At 44.9% G+C, this 22,792-nt stretch overlaps 1 protein-coding gene across 5 annotated transcripts in view; it reads right to left on the bottom strand.

The window, feature by feature from the left end:
• Positions 1–22,792, bottom strand: part of PTPRM (protein tyrosine phosphatase receptor type M) — a 766,319-nt gene that overhangs the window by 29,646 nt on the left and 713,881 nt on the right. For all 5 annotated transcript variants that reach the window (XM_044295693.1, XM_044295689.1, XM_044295690.1 and 2 more), the window contains 3 exons: positions 5,897–6,013; positions 3,013–3,167; positions 156–291 (listed from right to left, as the gene is read on the bottom strand). In XM_044295693.1, the coding sequence (XP_044151628.1) occupies positions 156–291; positions 3,013–3,167; positions 5,897–6,013 (408 nt within the window). The remainder of the gene's footprint in view (positions 1–155; positions 292–3,012; positions 3,168–5,896; positions 6,014–22,792) is intronic.

The raw sequence follows: 22,792 nt of genomic DNA, 5'->3' as shown, positions 1-22,792 counted from the left end.
ACACAAAATGAAACAAAGAAATTCCTCCAGCTGCCACAAGTCTTCATCATCATTTTATTACAGTAAATCTGCAAATAATACCTGTTGGTTCAAATCTAAATAAATTTTTTCAGTTTCCCAATATATATATACATACAGAGAGAGCGAGAATGTACCTCTGTCTGTACCATGTTCACTCTACGAGAGCGGAGTTCTCTCACACAGTTGTAAATATCTACAACTCCTTCCCTTTCAGCCATGTCCAGCATGATGTCTATGACAATAAAGCAACCTGTTCTGCCAGCTCCAGCGCTGAAAGAAAGAAAAAACAAGACCATGAAAAAAACTGCAAAAAAAGCATCACTATCCCTAGCAGTTGCCTTGGAAAGTCCCAATTCTTTAGTCACTACACACATATATGTGGTGTTTAAGTGTCAATAAGTGGTTGACAATATTATTTAATATTTGAAGCAGATGTACAGATGTGGGCTTACAAAACATAGAACTCACTACCTCTAGGTTGGCAACACCATCTTAAGGTAGCCATACACATTAGATGAATGCTGGCCAAACCTACCTAATCTGAATGGGGATGTTCTGACTTTCCTGGACAGCAGATGTCATCAAGGAAAGAAGGGCCCTAATTTTTTTGCCAGATGATCGCTAACGAGCATTCGTAGTAACACTCATTAGCGATCATCTGACAGTGAAATACTGCCACCGATTACCCTATGAACAAGCAAACGCTCGTTCCTTGGGCAATCTAAATCTTTTGACAGGTTTAAAAATGATTGTTTGCAAGCGGCAGATCGTACTGTCGGCAAACAATGATTCAGTAGAGGAAAGAGCAATGGTATAACGATCGCTCCATCCTATAGTCAGGAGGAGATTGTTGCATATAGCAGCAGTCTCCTCCGCTAGTGAGCAGGCAATGGCTGGGAGGGAACCATTCCTTCCTCACAATCGCCAGAAGAATTAGCCTTTAGGAGGAACAGCTGTCAGTTGAACAAGCATTTGTCAGACAGCTAAAAGAAATTGTACGGCCACCCATATCTATACTGCTCAATGTAATTTACTGGCGTCACAATCCGTCCCTTATCTCAGTTGTAGTAACAGATATTTAAGCTTTTATACCCTTTTTGTCTGTGCTATTGACATCTATCTGCTCCAACCCTGCAGATGGTTCAAACTTGGTTGTGTGTACAAGCTTCCAACGCCGCCCATGATGTGCCACAGTCTGTAGTACAGAGACTAGTCATGGAGTCCTGACTTTCCCTATAGCAAGCTAACTAGTCCTATTCCTGTTTGAAAGAAGACTTTTATAAAGATTTCCCATTTAAAGGATACCTTGCACTAACACGGATAACAGTCATTTGTTAATAAATGTACAATATACTCTACTAATGCAGTGACCCAGTGGATTACTGCTAAAGGTTCATTTGTTTGCCATGAGTTAAATGTTGTGATTTAATGCTAAATGCACTTGTCTCTATGAACTATGTATCCCAAATCGTTGTGTACAGACAACAAACAGTTAACACTAGCAATCTTAGCCTAGTTTCCAGGGTGATGGGCTAGTCTTGTCCCTGGCTAGTGAAAGTCTGAGCTATGCATAGCTAGAAGCAAGACCTAAATGTGTGAGCTCCTGCCAATTAGGCCGAAAGAGATATTGTATCCAGGAAACACCATTCCTGAGACTGAAAATCCGCCAAAGAACAATTTAACTGAGAGACTATCCGTAAGGGAAGAGAACAGACATTCACAGAAGGTGAAAACCATCAAGGCCATGCTGGATTCAGACAGTAAGGTACTGAATGTTTCTGGCAATAAGACTTTACTGCTATGGAAAGAATATATTGCTTTGGCGCCCACTACATTTTGAGACAGAGTGGCCATCCGGATCTATAATCTGTCCCCTGCAGACTAAGAATTGCATAAAGGTTTATGAGAACCTGTGGTTACGTATTTGTAGAGACTGCAAGATGTACTTAGAGACAAATAGGGAGTACTATTACTGCCATCATTGCTGCCTATACACAGCTATTGGGAAAAGACTACACTGTAGTATACTTTAGAACTGTGCATATTGCTGCTATTTGTGCTACTACTACTCCCATCATAGATTCAGGAAAAGGAGACTTTATTATAATCAACGGGCCTGATTATTGACACTACCATCCCTCTGCCAACCCCTACATCTTCCCTCCTGCCTTGTACCCATTTATCCAACATCAAGGGCACCCTACCTAACACCAGGCAGGAGCCCGAATACCAAGGTGTGTCCTGAGGGAAGAAAGAATGCATCTCCATTAATTCCATGGCCCCAGAGTGTGTTGGAGTGAGAACAGCCACAGGGAATCAACTACTACTCCTATCAGTGCCTCATCTAACACTCCATTCCTCCTGGCTTGGGTCACTGCACTATTACATAGAACATTCAAGGTATATACTGCAAAGCTTGTGAACAGCGACAAGTAACATGCAAATATAAAGGAAAATGGAAATACCCAAAAATGTAATCTTTACTAGACAAGTATCATACATGGTTTATGTAATGAATTGAAAAAGTCTTACAGGGAGACACGTTTCCCTATATATTTGTGTTTTATAAAAATGGCTTTATCTGAGCATAGTGCCTCTATGAAGATTGTAAATTCACTTTATGTACAGCCTGCCTCATTTAGGCTACTTTCACATCTGCGTTTTCAATTCCGCTATTGAGATCCGTCATAGGACTGCAAGCTGATATTTAGAAAGCTGTGAAGAATTGATATTTATTATACCGCATAATAAGTAAGCTTGTGGAAAGTGGAATACCCCTTCAAGTTACTATGCTTTTTAAATGCAGTGTCTCCATTATGTTGCCTGCACCCTTTATAATGGGATATTATCTGTGTATTCTTTTTGCTCCTTTAGTTTCACGCAGCAAAAATCTTAAGTAAAGCTGTTAATAAATACATATCTGAACCATGGCGACATTTTGAGTCCTTCTAAAAGTTGTTTGCATCATTTATGATTTCACGGTCAGTATACCTGCAATGCACAACCAGTGGACCTGCATTGTCTGGGCTTTTGGACTTGACTTGCCGTACAAACCCTAGAAGTCCTGTGGCATGGTATGGCACACCATGATCAGGCCAGCCTGTAAAGTGGAACTGGCGGATTTCCCGTATTTCATGTACACCCCTCTGCACATAACAAAGGAAGAAAAATGTATATAAATTTATGGATATTGATCTTTGCTTTAAAAACATAAATACTATAAAAATGAATCCAGTAGTAAAATCGGGCAGTAGATTAAAGGCGTTTTCCAAGATTTGCTCAGGATAGGTCATCAGTATCTGATCGGGGGGGCGAACACCCGGGGCCCCCACCGATCAGCAGTTTGAGAAGGCACGGGCACTCCTGTGAATTCCACAGCCTTCTCTTAGCTCACCAAGCACAGTGCCGTACATTGTATAGCGGCTGTTCTTGGTATCGCACTCATCCTCATTGAAGTGAATGGAGTTGGGCGCGATACCAAGCACAGCCACTATACAATGTACGGCACTGTGCTTGGTAAGGTGCAAGAAGGCCGTGGCTGAGGATAGGTCATCAGTATCAAAATCTCAGAAAACCCCTTTAAATAGATATGCAGATTTGTTAATTAATGGGAATATATATGTGCAGGGTTCAACTAAAATAGCTGCAAAAAACGCTAAACACTGTAAAACACATAATTATATTGTAAATGATCCCTGTATTAAAAAATTATAATGATCCTAACTAAATTGTAATCATAATAAAATCCAAGTGTAATAATGGAGCTGTTATGAGAGGCCTTCACCGGCAGTATATCAACATAATAATAATAAAATAATAATAAAAATCTATTCTCCTTGAAACCCATTTAATATTAGAACCATAACAAAGAACATACAAATCACAAAGGAAAAAAGTTGAAGTATTTTGATATGAACTGAATACACCCCACTTCTTGCAATTTCATAAACTGTGCCAGAAAGGTAATATTCTAGAAAGTCTTCACAAATCTCAATAAATATGCCTTTTTAATACACTGCTTCCATTTATAATGGTATTCAATGGAACTCCATCTGTTCAGCAGATGAATCGAGTCTATACAAGACTTCACAAGAAACATCTCCAACTGGAGGTCTTCACACTTCCCTCATCAATGCAAACATATGCTATTCAGTGCAATTTGCAAACTTCACAGGGCTGGGATAGAACGTTAAGTTCACAAAACTTAGTAAAGGAAGAATTTGTGGCTCTCCCTTCATTATATAAAGTAAAAGAATGTATTGGCGATGAGAAATGAAGAATATAATTGTATCTGTAGTGAAGTGAGATAAAAATATTGGGTTCTCAAGGGATAAAAGAAAATAAGTGTTGGAAAACTGTTGGGGCAGAAAAGGATTTATGAACTGGTCATATCCAGGCTAAGCCAGTGACAATAATTCATTGTAGGCAAATGTTTTATAATTGTCCACGTTATGCACATCAGGTCTCTATACCAAGGTGTTTTGGAAGTACTCCTCAAAAAACTTTCGGTACAACCCTTGTGCATTCCTGGCCACAAATGTAATTTAAAAACACATTAGGGTAGATATATAAAACCGTCTATAAGAAAACTGTCTTTGCAGCCAATAGCAACCAATCACAGCACACTTTTAAGTTCTTGAGCTGTGATTGGTTACTTTGGGCAACAAGAACAGTGTTGCTTTTAGACAGTTTCTATAAATCTTCCCAACTAACTTATTGTTGTTAAAGGGGTTGTGCGGGTTCAGAGCTGAACCCGGACATACCTCCATTTTCACCCAGGCAGCCCCCCTGACTTGAGCATCGGAGCAGTTCATGCTCCTATACTCTCCTTTGCCCTGCGCTAAATCGCTCAGGGCAAGGGCATTTTTAGGAGTTCCGGTGACGTACCGAGTTCTCCATGGGGCTGCCAGGAAGCCCGGTGAGGTCACCGGCACTGATGGGTGGGCTTTAGCACTGCCCTAGCCAGCAGTGTGTTATTGTAAACAAAAGAGCCCGTCAGGGGTGCTGCCTGGGTGAAAATAAGGGTATGTCAAGGTTCAGCTCTGAACCTGGACAACCCCTTTAATTACGTCATAATGCCCAAACGCCAAGTGCGCTCAGAAGTCCCATACCAGTGAGTAGAGAGGACGCCGTACATGCATTCACAATGGGGCCCGTTCTTCTGATAGGAGTGGCACCTATTTGTTATTTATTGCTTATCCTTTCAATATGTCATAAATGTCCATTTGGGATCAGCCCTTTAATAGTGTCAGCTTATATTAAAGGGGTTTCCAGGAGTACAATATTGATGACCTTTCCTTAGGATAAAGACATCAATATCTGATCGCTGGGAGTCTAACTACTGGGCGTCTAACTACTACTAGGTATATGAAGAGATCGTGGTGCTCCAATGAGCACTGTGGCTTAGTCCCAGCACCCTACATTGTATATCACTGTGCTTGGTATTAAATAGGACTGAGTGGCCCATGTGACCTAAGAACTTGACGTCACTGGCCTAGGAAGAGGCCATAGTGCCACACTCTTCATATAGCTTATCGGTGCGGATGCCAGAAGTCAGATCCACCATATAATTTTGGATTTGAACAATCTTTTTGTGTTAGAAGGGGCCCTTGGGTATCAGCTGTAGTCAATGGGAGAACCGGTCAGCAAATGTTTGCACAAAGTATTGCCTGGATGTGCTGAGTACTCCAGAGTGAGAGCTGCCCTTCCTATCTGCTCTCTCTAAATAACACATTTTTAATTGTGTCTAAGCTCGACAACCCCCTTTAATGCTGCCTACTGGCATTTATCTAAGTCAAAAAGCTTAACCAGCATATTTAGTAAAGCAAATACATGTTTTTTTTTCTGAATGGGGACTTAATTCTCGGGGACTTACCTTTTCTACTGCAAAAGTGCGTATTACATATTCAGCAAGTAACTCTGTTTCAATAAGTGTCACTTTAATATCTTTATATATCTCTGTATCATCTGGCCAGTATTTGCAGCACTTCACCTAGAGGAGAAAAAAAATAAAGCATGATGAATTCTTTAAGGCATCCACAGCATGTAATATCTCTTATGGGTTCTTGTGGTGGATTTGAATTTCAGAGCAGATTTTAAAGTTAGTTTTACAGGGTATTTTAAACGTTATGTGAACACTAAGTACTATTAGTCAATTAACTTATAGCCATGTGCCAATAAACCTTTGGCATATGGGGAAAACCCACATGAACATATAAAAAGCATACATATATTATTCTCTGGGTCTTAAATATGGTGATATGGCACACTGAGACAAGACAACATGGTTAAAGGGGTTATTCCATGATTAATGTAAAACATGAAAATCAGACATCATATAGTACATGACAATCTATTTCTAACAAAGCTAGAACCAGCCCTGCACCTCACATGGATCCAGAGATCTCCTCATTGATTGCTCTGCTAGATTTATATCAAGCTCACAGCTCAGGGGGAGTGTCTTTTCTGCTGCAGCTCAGGGGGCGTGTCCATGCTCCTCCTATCACAGCTCAGAAGGCAGTTGAAGGATGAAACTGAGCATGTGCGGCCTCTCAGTGAGCAGGTCAAAGAAATAAGAGCAGGTGGTGCTATACAGATACATTTTATTAAATAACTCAGTGGCTATGCTAAATTTTTAATTACATACAATTACAAAATAATTCATATCCATGCAATGCAAATACCAGACAAAGTTAACCACTTCCCGGCCGCCCATAAAATATAAACGTCCTATCGGTGGTTGTTTAAATCTGAATGGATGTTTTAGAACGTCCATTCAGAGATGGCAGCTGCACGCTAATCGTGCAGCTGCAGAGCATGGGGCCCGCTGTCAGTGACAGCAGGGCAACCCAGAGAGAAGGCAGGGACACCTGTTCTTAATGAGCGCTGTGTATACAGATCAGGAAGCACTATGCGCTTCCTGTCCCGGCCTGGTGGTCTTGTGACCGCCAGGGCTGGAAGAGTGCAGGAGCTGTCGGGTCTTTCATAGACCTCGATCAGCCCTGCACTGAGGCTGTACAGCAATGTATACTGCTGTACAGCCTCTCTGGGGGGTGTATTTTTCCTGTTACTGGGGCTACTATGTCAGGAGAAATCTATAGAGAAAAAAAAAGTTAAGTTAAATGTCCCCTAGAGGTCTTGTATGACCTTATGGGGGAAGTAAAGTGTAAAAAAAAAATAAAAAAAAATAAAGTGTTTTATCAAAAAAATAAAAATAAAGGTTTCACATGTAAAAAAAAAAATATTAAAAAAAATAATAAATAAAATAGACATGTTTGGTATTGCTGCATCCGTGACGTCCGGCTCTATAAATAAATCACATGATCCACTCCATCCGAAAAACAACATAAAAAATAAATAAATAGAAACTGTGTCAAAAAACGCCATTTTTGTCACCTCACATCACTAAAAGTGCAACTCCAAGTGATCAAAAAGGTGTATGTACCACAAAATGGTACCAATAAAACTGTAACCTCATCCTGAGTCCCTAAATAAGAAAATCGCTCAAAAAATAAAAAAAAATATAGCTCTCAGAACATGGAGACTGTGAAAACGAGATTTTTGTATAACTTACCAGTAAAATCTCTTTCTCGCTCTTTCCTTGGGGGACACAGAAGACCTTGGGTATAGCTCATCTCCATAGGAGGCGTGACACTAAGTGAAAACTGTTAAGCCCCTCCTCCACAGCTATACCCTCAGCCTGGAGAGAGAGACTGCCAGTTGCGTGTCCAAGCAGTGAGAAAAGGCAAAGTCCAACAAGGAACCAACAAGCCAACGACCCAACGGGTAACAAAAACTCGGAAAACGTACAGAGAAAAAACAATGAATGGGAGGGTGCTGTGTCCCCCAAGGAAAGAGCGAGAAAGAGATTTTACTGGTAAGTTATACAAAAATCTCGTTTTCTCGCCCAGTTTCCTTGGGGGACACAGAAGACCTTGGGACGTTCAAAAGCAGTCCAAAAGGGGGAGGGACCACAGCACCAAGGTGAAGCACCCGAAAGGCATCAATGAACCGCCGCCTGCAAACCCAGGCGGGGCAAGGCAGCAGCTGCCAAAGTCAGAGTATGCACCCTGTAGAACTCAGCAAGGCGTGCAAGGCAGACCTGTGGCCGCCGTGCCCAAATGCACGGCCGAAGCCCAATGCCTCCGGCCCAGGAGGCACCGACCGCTCTGGTGAAAGGAACGGTGACACCAAAGAAAGAATCCCGCCCTTGGTGCGGTAACCTCAGCAATAGCCAATCTGATCAAGCGGAGGAAAACCACCCTGGAGTCTATCAACCCTATGCACAGACCTCCCGGAAACCCAAGAGGCCGAACGTCTGCAAGAGTCGGAGATCTCCAAGTAAAAAACGGCAAGGCCCAAACAACGTCCAAATAGGTAAGGCGTTGAAACGAAAGGCAAACACCACCTTCAGAAGGAAGGAAGGAAGAAACAGGATGCAGAACAGCCCTGTCCTGGAAAAGACAGAAAGCTCGTAACAAAAAAAGGGGCCATTCCGGCACCCGTCAGAGACACGACTGATACAGAACACAACCGTACAGGACAGAAGGGGTAGAGAGAACTCCTGTAACGGCTCCAAGGACAAGATTGGAGCGCCGAGAGCTCAGTATATAGTCCCCAGGGCGGTACCGAAGGACAGTACAGAGGAACCAAGGAGCCACTCCGAGGAAGAAGGCCTTGGCAGGCCCAGAGGGCCGGGAACGCTGGAAGAGGAAGAACAGCGCCGACACTTGACACCTCAAGTAAAAGACAGAACCATGGGGAAAGAACTTCAGAGTGGGGAATGCACAGCTTCCCACAGAACCCCAGACAAAAAAACCCTAAGTCTTACGACAGATCCTGGACGAGACACAGCCAGGAGTGGACAGTAGCGAACCCGCTGGAGTCGCCTGGCAAGCAGGCGAAAACCCAATGTGAACAGGCGCAGACCAGTAACACGGGCAGAAGGGTCGACAAAACTAGCCCCGTCGGCCCTCGAACAACGTTGTCCCGTATCCACCCGAGTGGGGGAGCAGAAGGACAGATGGAAAGAACCCAAAGGATCCGCCAGACGCCAGGAGAAGGCAGGCTAAAGTCCATGCTGATGTAACCACGTTGTACAGCCCCGGTGTGGGAGATCAAAGGACAATCTGGACCGAAAAGGTAGTCCCCCCCAAGTTATCGAGAAGGTAAGTCTACATCAGGACCATCATCTCAGAATGGGCCACGCAATCTGCACTCAGCGGGAGGACAGAACGCGGTAGACCCGGTAAATAGGCACACAGCTAATACAGCCAGCGTGAACAAGGGAGACAGTACGAGGCCAAAAGGAACACCGGAACCATCCACATGAACAACCATGCTCACCCCATGGGGGAGGACAGTGAAAATACAGCCTCCGAAGTCTGGCGGGAAGCCACATCGGAGTGAACTGTATAGAGCGGGAGCCAAACAAAGCCGGCGAGATAAGGCAGTCGAGACAGAGGCCGACATAACACCCTCCAACCGAAAGGAGGAGGAGTGGGCAACAGGGAAGCCATAGGACAGCTCAAAAGCAGAACCCGCTACACTGTGAGACGCCCGGTCCACCGCCTCGCAGAAGGTGAATACCTTGAAGAACCCAAGGCGGAAGTCCTCCGGACCTGGGTAATCCAGAACCCAAGAGAAGTTGGGTGACCGTCCCGAGAAGAGCAGCCCGAACCCGGTAGCAGATCAGACAGAAGCGTAGAGGCGCCAAGAGGAAGGACTCATACCACACTGCATCCGAAGAGGAGGAAATTGCAGCAGGCAAGGGAACCGCAGTCCTGCCAGAGCCAATGAAGAATTCGAGAGGCGCTGCAGACAACAGCACTCCCGACCATGTGACCACTAGCGCAGGGAAGCAATGCCGCAGAAGGACGCAGAGGGCATGCATCTAGGACCCACGAACACTCCCTGGAATGAAAGGCCAACTAAATGAATGAGCACCACCCAGCTCGGTGCAGCAGAGAGAAATAGAGCCTGTCCGGTCAGGAGGACAGAATGAAAACTCCCTAGGGACGAGTGCAAGGCTGGCGGCAAGCATCGTCTCCCAAGAAACAAAAGGTATGCCGCAGGAAGCAGGTGAGGCATACGTACGAGCAGCCCCGTAAGCAGCGAGAAGGCCAACCCACCTAGAAAAAAGGGGGGGGCTCGTCCCAGAGCGCCACAGCATGTACGGAATTGCAAAGTGCAACCTGAAAGGGAGTTATGCACAAACCTAGTATAGCATGCGATGGAACGCAATCAGTCCACCCCGAAAGGGGGGAAATTGTACCTGGCCAACTGCAGTCGGCAAGAGTGCAAAGACTCGTCCCAAAAGGGAGTGATGCCTAAGGCCGTACCTACTTCAGAGAAGCAGGACATACCCTATAAACCAGCAGGAACGCAGGAGGTCCACCTAGTGAAAGGGGAACATGCACAGGGGTATCCTAGCATTAAATGAGTGTGCAATAATACACCCAACACTGAACTCAGCGAGAGTGCAACTACTCTGCCAATGAAGGGGGACATGTACAAGTCCAGCACAGCCATATAAGGACAGCCGTGAATCCCATGAGCGTGCCAAATTCTGCCCTTGAAGTGAGAGGTGGTCACGCACAAGGCCAGCACCGTATCCAATGGAAGTGCAAGCGTTCCACCCATGTTAGAGGGCCATTCTCATGGCCAGCAATGTATCCGGTGAGAGTGTAGCACACCGCCCAGAAAAAAAGGGGGTAAAGTACATGGCCAGCATCTCATCCAGGGAGAGTGCGAGCACATACACATGGCCAGCAACGTACTGGCGAGAGACAAACACAGTCACTAAGAATGCGTGCATGTCGCCTGAGGAAGGAAGGCATGCCCCTGGCTGGCAGCGAATCCAGCAAGAGTGCGTACACCGCCTACGGAAGAGGGGTCATGCATATGGCCGACAGCGGATCCAGCGAGAGTGCAAGCACCCTGCCATGTATGGGGTACATGCACGTGGCCAGCAACGTACCTGCGAGGAAACAACCAAAGACAGAGGGATGTATGTATGCTGCCTGAGGGAAGGAGGCATACCCAAGGCCGGCAGGGAATCCAATGAGAGTGCAGCATACCGCCTAAGAAATGGCCGGCAGCGAAACCAGTGAGAGTGCAGCATAATAACATAGTACATAAGTACATCATAGCACATCAGCGAGAGTGCAGCATTCCGCCTATGGAAGGGGGTCGTGCACATAGCCAGTACCGTATCCGGTGAGAGTGCAGTATTCCGCCTAAAAAAGGGGGTCATGCACATGATCGGCAACAGATCCAGTGAGAGTGCTGCGTTCCGCCCAGGAAGGGGGTTACGCACATGGCCGGCAGCGAATCCAGTGAGTGCTGCGTTCCGCCCACGGAAGGGGGTCACGCACATGGCCGGCAGCAAATCCAGAGAGTGCAGCGTTCCGCTTATGGAAGGGGGTCGTGCACAAGGCCAGCACCGTATCCGGTGAAGGTGCAGTATTCCGCCTAAAAAGGGGGTCATGCACATGGCCAGCCAGGGAGAGTGCAGTAGCCCGCCTAGGAGGGGGGGGGGGGGGATGCACATGGCAGGCACCATAACTGGAGAGATGATGAATGCTGCCTACAGAAGGGCCGAATGCACTTGGCCAGCGCCGTATCCTGGAAGAGGCAAGAAAACCGCCTAAAAGGGGAAATGCCCTAGCAGCGACGCAGGCTGGGAGCGCAACACCATGCCGCCTGTGGAAAGAGGTCATGCAGACATGCAGCATTACTGATGAGGCTGCAGCGTCCTGCGCAGCCCAATAGAAATCATGATCTATTATTATTTATTTTATTATTATAATTTTTATTTTTATTTTTATTATTTAAACTCAGCCTCTGAGGCTAAAGGGGAGCCACCATATAGGGGCCCTGAGAGACAGGAGAAAAAAGGGGGCCAACTATACAGACCCATTTTTGGGAGCCGGCCTGCACCCAAAGGGTTAACAGGGATCCGGCCTGGAGGGCGGCGTGCGATCCCCTGGGGGCGGAGGAACCTCCAGGCGGGAAAAATTCGCGCCTGGAGAAGTTCCCGCCCCCTCCACCAGAGACCGGAATATTGCGGCCTAGTAGGCCGCGAAGCCGGTGGCTAAATTGCGGCGCCCGGCCCGTCATACCGCCGGGACCTGAGGCGGAACGGCGCTTCAAACCGGCCGCGGGAGCCCACCCCGCGGGCCGGTCGGGATTGCGGCCCAGCAGGCCGCGAAGCCTGGGACCAAATTAGCGGAGCCCCGCCGACCGGCACCTGCTGGGGCATAGTCAAGCCCAATGCCGGCCGCGGGAGCCCACCCGGCCGGCCGGAAGAGACAGGGGTCGGAATGCGGTTTTGCCGGCCGCGGGAGCCCACCCCGCCGCCAGAAGAGACAGGAGGGCCGGAATGGCGGCTCGCTGGCCGCGGGAGCCCACCCCGCCGGCCGGAAGAGTAAGGGGGCCTGGAATGGCGGCCCGCCGCGGGAGCCGCGGAGCCTAAAATCTTTTGCGGCGCCCGGCCGCACCGGAATATTAGTGCTGACCGGACCGGTGCCCGTGATGGGTCAGGGGCAGCAAGGCGCGGGCCCTCTGGCCCTGAAAGCAGTGGCCGGTAAGAGGGAGGGGGACCCTGGGGTCTGTGAGGGTGGGAAGCCTGCATAACCCCACCGTCAGGGGCAGCTAGGTGCGAACCTCTGCAGCTCCCCAGGCATGCTTCTTGCAGGGAGAAGGGTGCCAATGTCCTATGGAGGGGAGGAGAGGGAGCAGAATGTCGCCCTGTGGCAGCCAGGGGCCAGCCTAGGGCTAGCAGGGACAAAAGGGTCCAGAGGCCCTGTCAGTATGGGGGTCAGGCACGCAGGAGACCGGGGGGGGGGGGGGGGAACGGACGTAGGGCTGGAGAAGCCAATCTCTCACCATAGCCGTCTTCACCCTCGGTCCGTTCCAGCAGGGTCGCCCCTTCAGCTACTGGCACCGTAGTGGCAGGACGCTGGAAGAGGGACTTGGCGTGCGGGCGACCCTTGTGCTGGCGGGATGTAGGGGAGCTGGGCTGCCCTGATCCACCTTGCCTTCTGTGGGGGAGGCAGCAGTGCGGAAGACCGGCACTGGCGCAGCTCGACCCCGGGAGAAACAGAGAGGTCTAGTGCGTCTCTGTTGTCCCTGATGTTCTGGAACAAAAAGAAAAGAAAAAAGTAAAAATCAAAAATTAAAACAAGGAGAAAACAGCCCTGCAGAGCAGGGAGTGTCTTGCCTCCTTGGACACTAAGCTAAAAAACTGGCAGTCTCTCTCTCCAGGCTGAGGGTATAGCTGTGGAGGAGGGGCTTAACAGTTTTCACTTAGTGTCACGCCTCCTATGGAGATGAGCTATACCCAAGGTCTTCTGTGTCCCCCAAGGAAACTGGGCGAGAAACATAATTTTTAAGTGAAATAAATAAAAAAAGTGTACACATTAGGTATCGCCGCATCCGTAACAGCTAGCGCCATAAAAATATTACATGACTTAACCCCTCAGAAGAACACTGTAAAAAATAAAATAATAAAGACAGTGCCAAAAAAGCAATTTTGTCACCTAACATATAACATAACATATAACCCACATAAAGTGCAACACCAAGCAATCAAAAAGGCGTATGCCCCCCCAAATAGTACTAATCAAACTGTCACCTCATCTCGCAAAAAATGAGACCTAACTAAGACAATCGGTCAAAAAATAAAAAAGCTATGGCTCTCAGACTATGGAGACACAAAAAAAATCTTTTTTGTTGGTTTCAAAAATGCTATTATTGTGTAAAACTTAAATAAAATAAAAAAAGTATACATATTAGGTATTGCCACATCCGTAACGATCTGCTCTATAAAAATGTCACATGACCTAACCCCTCTAGTGAAAATAAATAAGTAAAACTGTGCTAAAACAACCAATGTTTTGGTCACCTTATTACACCCCATTAAGTGAAATAATGAATGATCAAAAACTCTTCCTGCAAAAAACGAGCCCCTGCACAAGACGATCTGCAGAAAAATAAAAAAAAATGGCGTTCAGAAAATGGAGACCCAAAAAATTTTTTTTTTCAAAAATGCTTTATGTAAAACTCAAACAAAGTAAACATACCGTATTTGAGATAATTGCCTCCATAACAACCCTGCTCTATAAAAATAGCACATTATGTACCGTGTTAGATGAACGTTAAAAAAAAAAAAATAGTGCCAAAACAGCCATTTTTTGGTTACCTTGCCTCACAAAAAACATCATAAAGAGCAATTAAAAATCATATTTACCCCAAAATAGTACCAATTAAACTGGCAACTTATCTCCTAGTTTCCAAAATAGGGTACATTTTTGGGAGTTTCTACTGTAAGGGTGCATCAGGGGGGCTTCAAATGGGACATGGCAAACCACTTCAGCAAAATCTGCCTTCCAAAAACCACATGGCGCTCCTTTTCTTCTGCACCCTGCCGTGTGCCCTTACATAAGTTTACAACCACATGTGGGGTGTTTATGTAAACCGCAGAATCAGGGTAATAAATATTAAGTTTTGTTTGGCTGTTACCCCTCGATGTGTTAAAGAAAACATTTTTTGTAAAACAAAGTTTTGAGTAACTTGAGGGGTGTAGTTTATAACAAAGTTTGTAAAATCAGTTTTGAGTAACTTGAGGGGTGTAGTTTTTACAATCGGGTCATTTATGGGGGGGGGGGGGGGGGAGGGGTTCCACTATGTAAGCCCCACAAAGTGACTTCAGAACTGAACTGGTCCTTAAAAAAGTTGACTTTGGAAATTTTCTTCAAAATTTAAAAAATTGCTTAAAAAATTCGAAACCTTCTAACGTCCTCAAAAAAATTTAATTACATTATCAAAATGATGCGCACATAAAGTAGATATATGAGGAATGTTAATTAATGAATATTTTATGAGGCATCACTGTCTAAAAAAGGTATTCAAATTTAGAAAACAGTGAATTTTTTCTAATTTCGTTAACTTTTGCATATTTTTATAAATAAAGGTGATATAAATCGACTCAAATTTACCACTGTCATGAAGTACAATCTGTCACGAGAAAACAGTCTCTGAATGGCTTGGATAAGTAAAAGTGTTTCAAAGTTATTACCACATAAAGTGACATGTTAGAGTTGGAAAATTAGGCCTTGTCAGGCAGGGGGTAAATGGCTTGGTCTGGAAGTGGTTAAGATTTACACATTTGATCGGAGAGACAATATTGCAGTTTACTACATCCCTGACTAATTAAAAAAAGAACCAAAAATCTGATTTTACAGCCTACAGAAAGAAAATGTATTGTTATATTGGTAATTAGGGATTCATGGCTGAACTAGTAATGGGCAGCTGATGTCACTGCCCATATTACATTCAACTACTTTTATAACTACTGAACGGTAAATATGTAAAATTGACATTATATTAGGTAATTATTGATGATGAATTAGTCAAAAAAAAAAGTTTCATTTATGGTAACCGGAATACCCCTTTAAGCATTTTCTCTCATGGTGTGAGAAGACTGCCAGACAAAAATGTAGCATGCCAAATAAAAAGTAAAAATAACAGGAAAAAACTTAATTGATGATATATTTATAGCTGTATTTATCAACTTGCATATTTGCTTATGTCAGCCAAAAGAGAGACTCCTCCAAAAGGAATATGGATCCATCAGCCACTGTAAAAGACACAGCTTGGGAGGGGGTACTGGTTCTTAATATTCTAATGAAATGGTTTGGCAGATATTGTATTGCAATCTGCTATATACAGCATATGTATATATGTATGTCTTAGGTAAGGAAATTAGGTTGTAACCTGCTCTAAAGGGCATCTGTCAGCAGATTTGTACCTATGAAGCTAGTTAACCAGTTTAATGGGCACCTGGCAGAGCCTCTAGGTGTAATGGCAACGCCCCCGTTGCTCCTAGAGCGACATTTGCACATATTAAACCATCATTTTCTCAGCATGGCAGGCACATATCAACATGGGACCAACACAGATGCTCTTAACTGCCATGTGCACATGCAACAGGTCAGCCAGATGCCCTATCAAGGAGCGGATGTGAATGGATACAAATGATATCCCTATGGAAACAAATAAGGGCAAACAGATATCGTCACACTAGGAGTAAGTACTGTAATCTACACCTAATAACACTAAGCAAAAATATGACAACTAATAGCAGACTGCAATTACATTCAATTTGGCTGTGCACTTATCTAACCACGTATGTCCTGTGTCTGTGTATTTGTTGCTGTGAAACATTAGCCACATGCTGTAAATAACTTCAAAGAACATAACAGGAAGCAGCTGCAGGAGGATCCCGATCCCGGTCCAGGCAAAACAAAGATGCCTGGAGATCGCTGCTGCCAACTGTTGACTCCCAGGTTTTGGCACAACTGCTGTTTTACAGACTGAAGATCTTTGACTAATTGTCTATGATGGAATTATTTACAGCTCTCTTTATCCATATGGAAGCCAAGCAGAGTTTACACTGACTACTAGTAGATGCAGAACCTAAAAACCCCATGCTACTTATTGGCAAAAAAAATTTCACATAAAAAAAAAAATTCTGCAAGTAAAATACAAAAAGAAAAAACAACTGTAGAGTGACAAAATGCACCTGGATACAATACACCTCATGACTAATGCAGTACAACACATACATACAAGACTTGGTGATACAGCCCCCCTTGCGGACAGCTCCTTTTTCTGCCTCTTCAAGATTTAATCTGTCACCCCCAACCCCTTATGTTAATTTGGTTTTTCATCTCCTTTTTTCCCAGCAGGGCTAACATTTTAAAATATCAGGGTTCCATACATTCAAATAGCCAAAGCCCCTAAACCATACCTCCCAACTGTCCCGAATCCTGCAGGACAGTCCCAGATTTCAGTGGCTGTCCTACGGTACTGGTACGGGGGAGGTATGTCCCGATTTCTGGTAGCTGTCCCTGCTTCCATAGGAAGCAGAGGCAGCTGCCTGTAATGATGAAGCAAGAGCCCTCGTCGGCTCTCTGCTTTATCATTCCTCACCCCTGCGGCACTCCACACTGGGTAGGTGGTGAGGCAGGGGGCATGGCAGGGGGAGGACCAGAAAGGAGCTCCATATGGCATGCTGCTGCTGCAGAACGAGGTAAGTATGTGCAGTTTATTTAATTTTTTTAATGCCTGTGAAGGGGGGACTTTACTAGACATATTACTATCAGGAGGCACTTTACTGGGCATATTACTATCATGGGGCACTTTACTAGGCATATTACTATCAGGGGGCACTTTACTGGACATATTACTCTCAGGGGCTACTTTACTGGGCATAATACTGTCAGGGGGCACTTTACTGGACATATTACTATCAGGGGGCACTTTACTGGACAAATTACTGTCAGGGGGCCCTTTACTGGGCATAAAACTGTCAGGGGGCACATTACTGGGCATATTACTATCACAGGGAACTTTACTGGGCATAATACTCTCAGGGGGAACTTTACTGGACATATTACTAATAGATGGCACTTTACTGGGCATATTACTGTCAGGGTGCACTTTACTGGGCATATTACTGTCAGGGGGCACTTTACTGGGCTTATTACAGTCAGGGGGCACTTTACTGGGCTTATTACGGTCAGGGGGCACTTTACTGGGCATATTACTATCAGGGACACTTTACTGGGCATATTAATATCAGGGGGCACTTTACTGGGCATAATACTGTCAGGGGGCACTTTACTGGACATATTACTATCAGGGGGTACTTTACTGGGCATATTACTGTCAGGGCGCATTTTACTGAGCATATTACTGTCAGGGGGCACTTTACTGGGTATATTACTATCAGGGGACACATAACTGTGCATAACTACTGTGAAGGGGCACATATTTACACATAACTACTATAAGGGGGGCACATATCTGGGCATAGGTACTGTGAGGGGGCACATATCTGGCCATAACTACTGTGAGGGGGAACATATCTGAGCATTGCTACTGTGAGGGGGCACATATCTGGGCATCCATACTATGAGGGGGCACGTATCTGGCTATAACTACTCAAGGAGGGCACATATCTGAGCATTGCTGCTGTGAGAGTGCACATATATGAGCATCGCTACTGTGAGGGGGCACATATCTGGCCATAACTACTGAGAGAGGGGGACACATATCTGGGCATCACAACTGTGAGGGGGCACATATCTGGCCATAACTACTTTGAGGGGGCACATATCTGGGCATCGATACTGTGAGGGGGCACCTATCTGGCTATAACTACTTAGAGGGGGCACATATCTGAGCATGGCTACTGTGAGGGTGCACATATCTGAGCATGGCTACTGTGAGGGTGCACATATCTGAGCATCGCTACTGTGAGGGGGCACATATCTGGCCATAACTACTGTGAGGGGGGCACATATCTGTGCATCGCTACTGTGAGGGGCACATATCTGGGAATTGCTACTGTGAGGGGCATCCGCAAGCAAGTGCGGATGCAGTGCGATTTTCACACACGGTTGCTAGGCGACGATCGGATGGGGACCCGATCATTATTATTTCCCAATATAACATGGTTATAAGGGAAAATAATAGCATTCTGAATACAGAATGCATAGTAAAATAGGGCTGGAAGGGTTAAAAAAAAAATAAAAAAATGTTTAACTCACCTTAATCCACTTGTTCGCGCAGCCGACATCTCTTCTGTCTTCATCTGTGAGCAATAGGACCTTTCATGGTGATGGACCATGTGATGAACGCAGTAATGTCCTCAAAGGTCCTATTGCTCACAGATGAATACAGAAGAGATGCCGGCTGCGCGAACAAGTGGATTAAAGGGAACCTGTCACCGGGATTGTGTGTATAGAGCTGAGGACATGGGTTGCTAGATGGCCGCTAGCACATCCGCAATACCCAGTCCCCATAGCTCTCTGTGCTTTTATTGTGTCAAAAAACCAATTTGATACATATGCAAATTAACCTGAGATGAGTCCTGTCCCTGACTCATCTCACATACAGGACTCATCTCAGGTTAATTTGCATATGTATCAAATCGTTTTTTTTACACAATAAAAGCACACAGAGCTATGGGGACTGGGTATTGTGGATATGCTAGTGGCCATCTAGCAACCCATGTCCTCAGCTCTATACACAAAATCCCGGTGACAGGTTCCCTTTAAGGTGAGTTAAATTATTTGTTTTGTTTTTTTTTAACCCCTCCAGCCCTATTGTACTAAGCATTCTGTATTCAGAATGCTATTATTTTCCCTTATAACCATGTTATAAGGGGAAATAATACAATCTACACTACAACTAACCCAAACCTGAACTTCTGTGAAGAAGTTCGGGTCTGGGTACCACAGTCGGTTTTTTATCACACGTGTGCAAAACACATTGCACCCGCACGATAAAAACTGAACATCGGAACGCAATCGCAGTCAAAACTGACAGAAATTGCGTACCTAATCGCGCAGGTTTTCCGCAATGCACCGGGACGCATCCGGACCTAATCCGGACACGCTCGTCTGCAAGGGGCCTTAGAGTGTCGTGGCCTAGTGCGGAAAAAATTTGCTGCGTCGCACATAGTTCCCCTCTTCCTTCTTTTGAAAAGTAGAGAGGTATGCCGTAAACCAGGGGTGCACAACCTGCGGCTTGCAGGTTATATAAATGTCTTGGCTCTTTTTATGCATCACATTCATATGGGTGGTGTCACTCAGTGATTGACAGCTAGCTGCATGACTAAGCAAACAGGGGATGCTGTCGATCACTGAGTAGGACCACCCACATGACTTTGATGCTCAAAAAGTGCAGAGGCTTAAATGAACAATTTACATGTTTTAATAAATCTTTTCTCGCAAGACTATATACTTATCTGCTCAGCTCCTCCTGCTCCATAACATTCAGTACTGTCTGCAGATTGCACTGCATTTCATGCTGACAGGTTCCTATAGGCCTCATGCACACAGCTGTAAGTGTTTTGCGGTCTGCAAAACACAGATCCCCGCTGTGAACATGCTGCCTTTTTTCCCCCCTTTGTCTACAGAAAAGTCCTATTCTTGACCGCAAAATGGCCAATAATAGGACATGTTCTATTTTTTTTTCAGGGGCTGCAGAATGGACATGGATGTGGACTGCACATGGGTGTGCTGTCCGCATTTTTTTTGCGGTCCTCTTCTGATCCGCCAAAAACGTGGATTGGATGTGGACCAAAACTACGGCCTGTGTGCATGAAACCTTAATAATAGGCTAATCCTTTCTCTGAAAGCGCATACTGTAAAAGGTATTTGGCTAAAATAGGTCCCCTGACTATCTCTCAGGTTGGACGGCCTCCGTGTGCACACGTTTTCTATTTATTTCTATTTTCCACTCTTAAAGGGAACCTGTCATGTGGATATTTGATTATAATCTAACTAATTATATACGATGTATTCACTTACTGGTGTGAAAAAAAAAAAAAAACTGTCTTAAAATAGCTGTTCTTTAGGTGTTCAAGCCTAGCAATACTTCATACATAGAATAAAGTAGGTTATGGATGAAAGTGTCCTGTCAACAAATCTAGTGTAAAGCTGCGAAAACAAGAGGCCCACTTTATCAAAGCAAAATAAAATGCCTTAGATGTCCATCCCGACGCTGCAAAGACAGCTCTGTAATGGGAGCTATTTCCTCTCTTGAACACTCTTGAATTTTTTTTTAGTATTTTACCAGGCATCATCTCTGTGTCCAGCACTCCCAGAATTACATAGAAAAACATTTGTTTTTTCCAATGCTTTTGGTCCTGCTCCAGTGACCACAGCACATCAACTTGCTGCTCAGTTATTACATGGTGAGACTGAATAACCTTAGATCTTCGAATGATCTACTTCACTTATGATGACAGATTCATTCAAAGAAAATAAAACTTTGTGTTCCTTGTTTTCTGCTCTGTTTCCTGTCATCATGTTCTCCTCGAACTTTTAACACAGTAGCAAAATGCTAATATTTGTGAAGTAGACATCAGGATGTGTTCTCTGCGCAGAGTGAACGCGATAAACAGTTTATAAATTCTGTGCATATGTTGTTGCTGGCCTGAATTCTGGTATGATAATTCAGGACATGGTGGATTCCGAATCACGTTGCTTAATGATTTCATAAGCTTAATGAGGAAAGATAATATAGCTCCTAAAACAAATTGTAATCTGATCAAGCTGAAAATAATAGATGTAATTGAGGAACGTAAAACTTTACATTCATTACATGGACACTGGTGTGTAACTTTTAGTTCCAGCTGTACTCCCCAAATCACCTTGGTCACTTCCTTTTTTCGGATTTTAAATGAAATAAACATGAAAGTTGACTTCTGTTTTGATCTATGTAACCTAGGACCCAGTGCTACCTTCCGAAAACCTTTGCTTTTATGCAGCCTATACCCTCTTAATGGCTGGTTAAAGGGGTTATCCAAAAAAAGATATTTATGACTTATCCTCAGGATAGGTCTCAGATCTGCAGGGGTGCGACACCCGGGACCTCTGCCGATCAGCTGTTAGAAGAGGCCCTGAGCGCCACAGCCTCTTCCTAGGCCACGGACATCACTGTATATCGGCCACATGACCTAGTTGCAACTCAGACACATTCAAGTCAATGGTTCTGAGCTCTCAAGCACTGCCACAATACAATGTATGGTGCTGTCCTTAGAAAGCTGCCAAGAGCCTGCACTGCTCACCAGAGCTCTGGTGAGTGCAGTGGCTCCCTGAAAGAGCTGATCAGCGGGAGTGCCGGAACTTGGACCCCGGCTGATGTGATAATGATGACCTATCCTGAGGATAAGTCATCATTATCTTTTCCAGGATAACCCTGTACACTAATAAACGCAATATGCTACAATGTGGAAGCATGGCAAGAGAGCTAAATGGAAACCTGGGTCCACAGATCTGACAATTATCGAGTTGGCCTTACAGAGTAGACTATAGGTGGCCATAAACAGTCAATAGCTGTTGGCTGAAAAATCATTTGGCCGATGGCTATGACTCTCAGCTTCCTCCCGACTCTCCCATACACATATATGTTAGGTTCCTATGTGTTGTCAATAGGGAAAGGAGAGAGCTGCTGCCAGACACTTCTGGCAACAGATTATCTATCTAGTGGGAGAACATAGGGATCGGGTGAAAAAATTCAGTCCACTTCACCCTTCTCTTCCACATCATCTCTGTTATGGAAGGAACGAGAACTCTCCATACACAAGTTCTCCGCAGGTTTGGATGACAATACACTAATGTGTATGGGGACCTTAAACAGCATCTGTCAGCAAGCTCGTCCCTATTAAACCATGAATAATGCCTGGAAGGGTTGACCCTGCTGCATAGATTTATTTCTAAATTATGCTGATCTGTTGTTCCGCTACTGGGTACTTTCATTTTTTATTAATATATACATTAGGTCTTTGGTGCACCGACAGACGGTCATCAACATCTGCTGATAATATCTTCAGCTGAATATCTGTAGAAATGGAGTTCATGAGGAGACATGAAGTACAGAGAGGACGAACAGGACAGACTGTGGTAATGTGGGGCTGTAGTAATGGAGACTGCAGACAAGTTCTGCTGCTCATTAGCTACACCCCCACCCTCCTCTCAGCACTTCATGTCTCTTCATGAACTCCATTCATACAGAGATTCAGCTGAAGATCTTATCAATTGTATTCAGAATTATAATCCCTGACAAGTAGAGCAGAGAGGAGGATGAGACAGTTCTATAGCTCAGTGCTCTGAAGTAACTTGTCCTGCAGTGTGATTAGGACAGCAGCCATTTTATTTCTCCTAATGATTTCTCCCTAGACAATATAAGACAT

The sequence above is a fragment of the Bufo gargarizans genome, chromosome 5, assembly GCF_014858855.1.
Source record: "Bufo gargarizans isolate SCDJY-AF-19 chromosome 5, ASM1485885v1, whole genome shotgun sequence".
Classification (NCBI taxonomy): Eukaryota; Metazoa; Chordata; class Amphibia; order Anura; family Bufonidae; genus Bufo; species Bufo gargarizans.
The sequence above is the reverse complement of the archived record's forward strand: the minus strand, read 5'-3'. Positions and strand labels throughout refer to the sequence as shown.